Below are 9,861 nucleotides of genomic sequence, written 5' to 3' on the forward strand. Positions count from 1 at the left end.
TGACCCAACCCTAGCATACACACAAAGAATGAGAGAAAATACATAAAATTGTGTACCTGATAAGTGACTTGTATCCAGAATATACAAAGAATTCTTATGGCTGAAAAATACAGAGGCAAATAACCTCAATAAGAAATTGACAAAAGATTTGAATAGATATGTCTCTAAAGACATGCAAATGGCAATAAGCCCATGAAAATATGTTGATTATAATCATTATTAGGGAAATGCAAATCAAAACCACACTGGGATACCACTTCACGTCCACAAGGATGATTGTGATCTGAAAGCCAAATAGCAAAGGGTGGCAAGGAGGCAGAGGAACTGGAACTGTCGTGCTTTGCTGGGGAAACACGAAATGATACAGCTGCTCTGGAAAACACTCTGGCAGTTCATCAAACAGTTGTTACTGTAAGCTCCAGCAATTCCACTCCTACATGTGTAGCTGAAAGAACTGAAAATATATGTCACACAAAACTTGTACATGAATCTTAGAGCAGCATTATTTGTAATAACCCAAATGTGCATACAACTAAAATGTCTATCAATGGATGAATGGATAAACAATATGTAGTATAGCCACACAATGGAATATTAGCACTGAAGAAGAATAAAGTATTGATGAATGCTACAACAGGGATGGACCTTGAAACATCATGCTAAATGAAGGAAGCTAGATAAAAAAGGCCAAATAGTGTATGAATCCATTACAGGAAATGTCCATAACAGGCAAATCCATAGAGATGGGACATTGATTAGTGGTTGTCTAGGGCTAAAGGTAGCGATGAAGGTGGAGGAAGACTAAAGCTAAGAGGTACTGAGATTCTTTTGGAAGGACACCAGTCTTCTAAGTGAAACCGTGGTGATGATTGCACCACCCTATGAATACACTGAGAAAGCCTTGGATTGTGTGTTCAGCTTAAGTGAATGAATTATATAGGATAGTCACGCATCGCATAATGACATTTTGGTCAACAAAAGATCTCGTATACACCAGTGACCACATAAGATTCTAAAGAAGCTGAAAAATTCCTAACACCTGGTGACACCGTGGCTGCCATAATGCCATAGTGCACAGCGTCACTCACGTAGGAGCCACTGGCTGACCTGTAGCCTAGGTGTGCAGTAGGCAACACCATCGAGGTGTGTGAGTGCACTCTGAGGCTCACACAGCCGCAAAATGGCCTCACGAAGCATTTCTCGGAATGTATCCCCCACGTGAAGTGTTGTGTGACTGGATGTGCATTTGTTTCAAGAATGAGCTTTAGAAAATTGAATGACCTAGCTTATCACCCTCCTTCTTCAGTAAAAAAATGTAAATTTATAAATACCTAAATACTGTGTTTGATTTATCACCATAGTAGCAGCAGCAACAGTTGCACAACAGTGGTGGAACCAGTAATAACACGTGGAAGGAGGGCGATGAGAGAGGAGGAGGGAAAGGGGAAAACAGGGAGCGGGAGGAGGAGGGAAAGGAGGGTAGCAGAGGGATCACACACGCTGTCCATGTGTTATTGTAAAGACCCTCGTAGGATAATGGTTGAATGAAATTGCAGTGCCTCTTTAGAGAGCAATTAAGTAGGATGTAGCAACACTAAAAGGCACAAATTCTGTTCGTCAATAATTCTACTTCTGAAGATTTGTCCTATATAATGTAGACTCCTGCTAATGCATAGATAGAGGCATTGCAGCATTATAGAAGATACTAGAAATACCCTAAATGTCCCTGGACAGTAGACTGGCTAAATAAATGTTGTTATGTCTAATCAGTAGAATACTACACACCTTAAAAAATTAAATCTGATTCAAATATGCCAATGGAAGAGCCTCAGAAATATACTGTTAAGGTTAAAAAGCCACATATGCAACATGCAAATAATATCACCAATTATTAAAATGAGGAAAGAGAAAAATAATCACATATATTAAGAGTACATTGTTGGAAGGACAATTTTTAAAACCCTCAACTCTAAAGAGGAACTGCCTTGTAGGGCAAGGAATGATTATTTTAATTTTCCTTTATATTATTTGTTTTCATATCCCTTTATGCCATCTTAATTAGCATCATGTGTGTATATTAACCTTCAAATTATTAAAACAAGGGTAAGTGACTGAAATTAATCAGGAGCTGCAGACATGTAATAATCTCACAGTACGTTTGGTTATGTAATTCACAAACACTTTCTTATGTGGTGTTCTTTGTTTTCATGTGAGGTGTCTTGGGACAGGTAGATTTTCCAGCATTTTATTATTTGAATTTTGATATCTATTATGGATAAAAGTGTGTAGCTTTGTTTTCAGATAAAAGACAGTAACTATGGTTAATGTAAGTAGAATACACATTTATAAGAAGGAGACAGAGAGTCCCAGAATTACGGAAACTTGGAGATCAATGTGTGGCAACATAATGGAAACTAAAACATATCTGGGTGCTGAAATGCTATAAAGACAAAACTTTTAAAATTTCGCAAATATATATTGAGCACATACTGTATTCTAGCTTTTGTTGCAGGTTCTGAGGATTCAAGAGGAAAGCTAACCAAACCAAACCAAACAAAACAAAACAAAACAAAAACCCTGGCTTCAGTAAGCTTCTATTTTTGTGACTCTGAGTCCGAGTGAACATTCCGTCTGTGCCAGGCATTGTTGTAAGCCCTTGAGATGTACTAACATATGATTTTCACAACCAACCCATGAAGTTGGTGCCATCTGAGTAGGGCACCACTGCTCTCTGTTGGACAGCACCACCCCTGGTCACCGGACATCACTGCTGCCACCACTGCTGCTGCTGGGACCACCCTCAATGCGCGCGCGCGCGCGCACACACACACACACACACACACACACACACACACACACTTACGTTGTCCCCAGGGTTCTAGAACCCCTTCACCCATGGAACAAATTTTAAACCATCACAGAATGTTTTGCATCCCTCACTTCCAATACAGTGCCTGGGGTGGGAACATCCAGTTGGCCTCACTCACTGCACATCCATAACCTGGGTGCTCAGATTGCAAGAGAGCAGACGTCTGGCATTTTCCTTTTGCATGATGATGGGACAAATCTCAAAAAGATATGTAGTTGTAAAAAGCCAACATTATTTCGAAATATGTTCCTATTGGACGTTAATATTGTAGGCAGTCATAATCCTACATCGACTGAAGCAAATGGCAAATAATGTCATTTGAAAGTTTTTATATGAAAATTAAAGAATGTTGATACAAATAGTGATTTAAAGATTTTTAATATTTGATTGATTTTTTGCATTTCTGGTTTATATAACAATAAATAAAGCAACATCTCTTTGAATTTGACATTTTATAAATTCTGGAAATATGAAAACCAGATCAGCTTCTTCTTAACAATTCTGCTATATTGAGATGACGCCAATCATAATTCATTGCACACCTGCATTAAGTGACTCCATGCAATTAGGCCAAATCCATCTCGAAATTGTATTTTGTTAGTACACTCTTCAAGAACTTGTTTTCTTCTTTGGCAACAGCTGCTTAATAAATATTTGTGGATTTGAATTTTTAATGCTTTCCTCTCAGTACCATGCAATGAGACACTCCATAGTCGTGTATTATAGAATGGATGATTCTATCACCTTCATGATACATGAAGTATTTACATCTGCCTTCCTTTCTAATGGATAAAAGGTATATTTTAGGCCGGGCGCAGTGGCTTAGGCCTGTAATCCCAGAACTTTTGGAGGCCGAGGTGGGCGGATCATTTGAAGTCAGGAGTTCGAGACTAGTCTGGCCAACATGATGAAACCCTATCTCTACTAAAAATACAAAAAATAGCCAGGCATGGTGGCGGGCACCTGTCATCCCAGCTACTTGGAAGGCTGAGGCAGGAGAATCACTTGAACTTTGGAGGCGGAGGTTGCAATGAGCTGAGATGGCTCCACTGCACTCCAGCCTGGGCGACAGGGTGAGCCTCTGTCTCAAAAAAAAAAGAAAAAATAATTAATTAATTTAAAAAGTTGTATTTTAGCATTATTTTGTGTCTTCATGGAAACTTGCATTGTGACGTTGAACTATATTTTTTTTTGAGTATTTCTAAATTCTGATGTGAATTTCAGAATCTACCTAAAATAAAGGCGGATCAGATAGCACCATCCTATTCACATATGAAGAATGCAATGCCATTTGTATGCATAACTGGGATATTTACATAATTTCAATGACATATTTTGCTGAGTCTGGCCTTAAGACAGAAACAAACAGCAAATATTACTGACCTCTGAATATAGAAAACATATATAAATGTTTTCAGTTAGTTTTTGTGAAAATACCTATAACTATAAACAAAAGTCAGGATGTAAAGTGACCCTTTTGCCTTTCTCACATTTTAAATGTTGGGACTCTTTCGTAGTATTCTCCATGATTAGTAGGAAATAGTTTTTTGTCTTGGTCACTAAATGGATATTAAAATCTTTAGAAAAGAATATCAGTTGGTTTCCTGTGAAATGGTAACTCCGTCTGCTTCTTGTAGAGTTCATATCCATTTATAAAATGTATCATACTTATTTCTTCAAGCAGAGTACAGTAACAACAAATTGAATATTTCCTTTATCTTCCAGATCCCTTAAACCCAGATCAAGACTCTTCGAATCATTACCACGGCACCAGCAGTGGCTCTGTGGCGGCTGCCATTCTGGTTCCTTTCTTTGCTCTAATTTTATCAGGGTTTGCATTTTACCTCTACAAACACAGGTACTGCAGAAACACCATCTATTTGAGAATGTTGTGAGTGTAAACTATGGGTTTAAGTAATGGGCATGGTCTCGTGCTCACATGCACACGTATTTTATATTACTATGCAATGTTCTTTTTTTTTTTAATCAGCTTTTATTTTGAGTTCTGGGGTACATGTGCAGGATGTGCAGGTTTATTACCTAGGGAAACGTAAGCCATGGTGGTTTGCTGCACAGATCAGCCCGTCCCTCAGGTATTAAGCCCAATGCCCATCAGCTGTTCTTCTTGATGCTCTCCCTCCCCCCAACCCCCCACAGGCCCCAATGTGTGTCGTCCCCCGATGTGTCCATATGTTCTCATTGTTCAGCTCCCACTTATGAGTGAGAGCAGTGCTCTTTCTTACACTAACAATGCTTATTTGTGAAGATTTTTTGTTGTCTTTTTTGTTGTTTTCTGCCCTACTTTTTAAGCAGGATACATCTAAGAAATAAGAGAATAAATGACTGAGTTGAGAAATAGTTTTTTTCTTTCATGTTCAATTGAAAGACGAAATAAAGGATTCTATCTCTATATTCAGGCTCCATGGCCAGCCATGAGAACCTTTAGAAGGTATTTCAACCTTCCAGCAAAAGGTTGAACAGAATGTTCTCTATGGCCACTTTCAACTCTGTGAATCTGTGATTGATAATTGTTTCATTGATTTCTTCCTTCAACAAATACAAATGTAGCTCTTTATATGCAGTAAGCAATATAGATGTTCCATCTCTTGAAAAACTGTTCGGAATATCCATTAATTTGCAAAACTCTACTAACTGCAAAATATCAAAACTTGGGGACAAACAGCTTTAGTGAACTAGATCCTTTCCTTGGGATGAATGTGGATGCCAAAAAAAAAAGGATTATTTTGGAGGAACTATAAACTCCTTGTACATTGTATCCGTATATGGATAATACATTCCTGGAGGAATCTGGAAATGCCAAACTACTCTAAAATACTATTTGAAATGGTAGCATTAACTACAAATAATAAGAAGTAAATTATGATCCCCTGAAATAAAATTACATAGGTTAAATAAATATCAGTATATAATACAGATATTTCACTTAATTCTGGTTAACAGAAAACAGAAAAACTGTCATATTTTTTTAATAACTCATGAAATAGCCTCTTTAAATATGTGCTTTCTTGTAGTCACTTTTGAAGTACACAGTAGAGAGAATGTTGCTTCAAAGGTGTATTAGCTGCTTGTACCTACGTCTTCAGTTCCCTATGGCTGGTAATGTTCTTTCTTTAAGAATATGACTCAGTGAAAAAACATTTCAGATGATATTTACAAAATGAAAGATTGGCACATCTGTATTAATTTTTGGAAGAAAAAATACCCAAAACACACAAGTCTGATGAGCCTTATCCTTGAATTTCTGCTCAGGACTAGTTTAAAATTTAGTAAATGTAGAAGGATATGCCACTACCTTATCCAATAAGATGCCATAATTAGAGGGGCTTCTCTTCTTAAAGGGATATGCACTAAAAATGTATCTTCTTTCAAAGGTTCCTCAGGGTCATATAATATCCTTATAGAGACACATACTGTAGGAACTTACAATTCCTACAAATTTATTTTTGTTTTTGATTGGCATCCACATTAACCCCAAGGAAAGGGTCAAGTCCATTAAAGCTGTTTTCCGTTAACTTGCCTGCAAAGATGCAAACCTTCATGTAAGTCTGGGATTGTCTTGGCCTTTAAAAAGATAACCCCACATAATTATATATGCATATTTATACATAAATATGACTTCTGATTATATCTTAACTTTAAGACAATGTAGCATTGGGGGGTATATTCAACATACACACCAGTTTTAGTCATTAAACCTGAGCATCTTCCCTGTCAATGTTGAGTAGTTGGGTGTCTCCATGAAGGCAGTGCCTTGGAAAGAGATCTCAGATTTCAGAGCCAGATATAAGGGACACAGCACTTATTTTTATGTAAACTTGATGCCTCCTCTGGGCCAGTGGGGAATCTGTCATCATCACACCTGCACTCTCTCCCATCCTGACGCTGCACCAAGACCAGGAGGCTGCCCTGCATGTTGAATATGAAGGAAGCTCTTCCTTCTCACAGCTCTCAAGAGGGCGGCTACGAGGCCACTGTGACTTCTCAGTCTGTTGGGTCTTTTCATCCCTCGTGCCATAGGGGCGAGGGATGGTGGAATTTTTGCAAAATCAAGGAAGTCCAGGGCTCAGTTGCCAGCAGCACATCAATTCATTTCCTTCAAGTTCTCACTACCTGGTCAGGAAAGCACCAAGCCTGTAGCACCCTCTACACTGGCTTCTCAGGCTCTACAGACATAAATATTTCTTAATGAATTGGCTCTGTATTCCTCCAGAAAAACCCTGTTTCTGCTCATTTTTGAGTCTGTTGCTTGCATGTGGGGAATTGCTTCCTCAGAGCCCGAGGTCCTGACAGCCCTCTGCCAGGTGCAGCTGCACGCGTGCACGTCAGCATCCAGCCGCCGCCAGTTCCACTCTGGGGTTGCATTTCCCTAGATGTGAAGGGACTGTGACAGCTTGTGATCCAGACGATTGAGTGAACATTTTAGCCAGGTCTTCACTTCATTCACGAGGGGCTGGATTTGTTTGCTAACTATCGCTGCTGCTGGCGCATTTTCCAAGCGCAATGTCGACCTCTCCCACTCCAAGGGCAGTTACAAATTGCAGTTCTGCCGTTTTCTCAGGGCCATGCACTACTTACTTCTCTTTTTCTTGATGAGCATGTGTAACATAAGGAAATCTACTAGAAAATGACTCGGCAGAAGTTTCTTGACACCCGATGTCAGATGATGTTTTTGGAGCATGTTTATGTCCATTAAATTTCTGTTTTTGCCACGTGGCACATTTTTCTTATCTGATTTCTTCTGGAATAAGGAAAGAATAAAAGGAGCCAGAGCCAGACCAGGCATGATTCTGTCTTTTCAGTCTGAAAATCCTCTAATTCTCTATCATAGGTTGTATGTACGGGTTTTCTTTTAACCAGAAAATGTGATAATAGTTTAATAATGAGTATAGTTCCTTTTTTATAAACAGATTCATTTTTAACTCAACAGAGACAAAATAAAAAATAATTTTTTTGTGAATATTAGTAACGACAGTGAACTAAAAGCTTAAACTTGAAATTTAGTTTAATCATACAGCCCTAAAGGCTAGGCATATGCCCACAACCTGATTTTACAGAGTAGTAGACAGTTTTGTGACTTAACCAAGGCTGTATAACTTATCAGTGATAAATAGACATCCAAAACAAAACCAGTCAAATTCAGCCTTTGGGACCTTCCCAATTTCCCTGGGGCATTTGTAGGAAGCATAAATAAATCTTTGATCCCAGCTACCCAGGAGGCTGAGGTGGGAGGATCGCCTGAGCCCAAGAGGTCCAGGCTGAAGTGAGCTGTGGTCGTGCCACTGCACTCCAGCCTGGGCAACAGAGTGAGACCCTGTCTCAAAAAAATTTTATTTAGTTTTTGAAATTGCTTCACTTTTTAAAACCCATTTTATATTCCCAGTCACCAATTTAAACAAATAAACTGACAGGTGTGCAGGTGTGGACGCCTTCCTTCTTTGCAAACGTCCTGGCTGTACAACTCCCTGCTCTGTAGACATTGTCTCCTGCACCCAGTCCCAGCTGCTAAATCTCCAACTGAAACCAGGATTCTAATGATTTGTTTTCTGTTTTCCTTAGAACGAGACCAAAAGTTCAATACAATGGCTATGCTGGGCATGAAAACAGCAATGGACAAGCATCGTTTGAAAACCCCATGTATGATACAAACTTAAAACCCACAGAAGCCAAGGCTGTGAGGTTTGACACAACTCTGAACACAGTCTGTACAGTGGTATAGCCCTCAGTGCCCCAACAGGACTGATTCATAGCCATACCTCTGATGGACAAGCAGTGATTCCTTTGGTGCCATATACCACTCTCCCTTCCACTCTGGCTTTACTGCAGCGATCTTCAACCTTGTCTACTGGCATACATGCAGCGGGGATCTCTACTGAAATGTGCCAGAGTCTTCTGCGGATCAAAGTACACCTGCGTTTTCATTCCGAAAGTGGGTTCTAAATGCCTGGCTGCACCTGTTTGACATCAAGGCACACTCCAGGAAGACTGCCACGTCACGCTGACACGTCGTACTCAATGCCTCAGACTTTCGTATTTCTGTGTTGCTGGGATGCCTTTCAATGCAATCTTCTGGGCTCGTGGATCTGTCCTTCGGGTGCGGTGACAAAATGGTAGCACCACAATATGTGTTCTCTTGTGCGTGCGTGTGTGTGTTTTTTTTAACCCCCATGAACATGAATACTTTGAGAAAAATAAAATAATAAGCTTTCTGGAAGAAGACACCTTTCTGATAGAGGCACACACCTACAAAGGCTTCACTCTGTCCTTCCGAGACCTGGCAAGCTTTGAGGACCTCACAGCTCCCCTGTGTTCATCTCTAGGGATGTTTGCAAATTTCCCAATCAGCTGTTCTGTCGCAGAATGTTTGATGCACAATTTTTTGCACTAGTGTGTTATGAATGACTACGTAAGATTCTGATAAAAAATAAATTATTTACACAGGGTTTATACATACTATCCATTGTACATAAGCATTCTTTCATATTATCAAGCTAACCATTCCACCATCAGCTTAGTTGGAGTGTTAGGGAAAAGTATTCCTAGATATGGCACAGATTTAAAAGGAAATACAGTATTGAAGAGATTTATTTTATTATTGCTTCAATTAGCTCCATTTATGTGTTGAATTCATTGAAGAGGTCCAATGAGAAAATAACAGAAGCCTCCTTATTTCCCAGGTTTTCCTCCTTTGGTACCATCCTCATCCAATTACTGTCTCTCCGATACTACTTAATAGCAGGGGGTCTGCAGAAATTTCTGTTTGCCATGTAAAACTGTGAATAGTAATTTATTTTAGATAGTTGTTGAACTTGTGAGTTTTAACTCACAATGCAGCCTTCCCTTTTGCAGTTTTTTTGTTTTCTGTTGTTTTTTGTTTTTTTTTTTTTTGTCTTTTAGTGTGCCACCGATCTTTGATATTGCATTGAAAGACAATATACCACAGTAGCACCTTGAACTCAGTGAAAATTGTTCAG

General features: G+C 39.2%; 1 protein-coding gene across 1 annotated transcript in view; it reads left to right on the top strand.

Annotated features, from left to right (window-relative positions):
- The window catches only part of CSMD1 (CUB and Sushi multiple domains 1), a 2,061,182-nt gene extending 2,052,076 nt beyond the window's left edge, over window positions 1–9,106 (top strand). The window contains exons 68-69 of the mRNA XM_025393463.1: window positions 4,595–4,727; window positions 8,447–9,106. Coding sequence (XP_025249248.1) covers window positions 4,595–4,727; window positions 8,447–8,606 — 293 coding nt within the window. The 3' untranslated portion in view covers window positions 8,607–9,106. The remainder of the gene's footprint in view (window positions 1–4,594; window positions 4,728–8,446) is intronic.
- The last annotated feature ends 755 nt before the right edge of the window (window positions 9,107–9,861 follow it).

The sequence above is a fragment of the Theropithecus gelada genome, chromosome 8 (genome assembly GCF_003255815.1).
Source record: "Theropithecus gelada isolate Dixy chromosome 8, Tgel_1.0, whole genome shotgun sequence".
NCBI classification, from domain to species: Eukaryota; Metazoa; Chordata; class Mammalia; order Primates; family Cercopithecidae; genus Theropithecus; species Theropithecus gelada.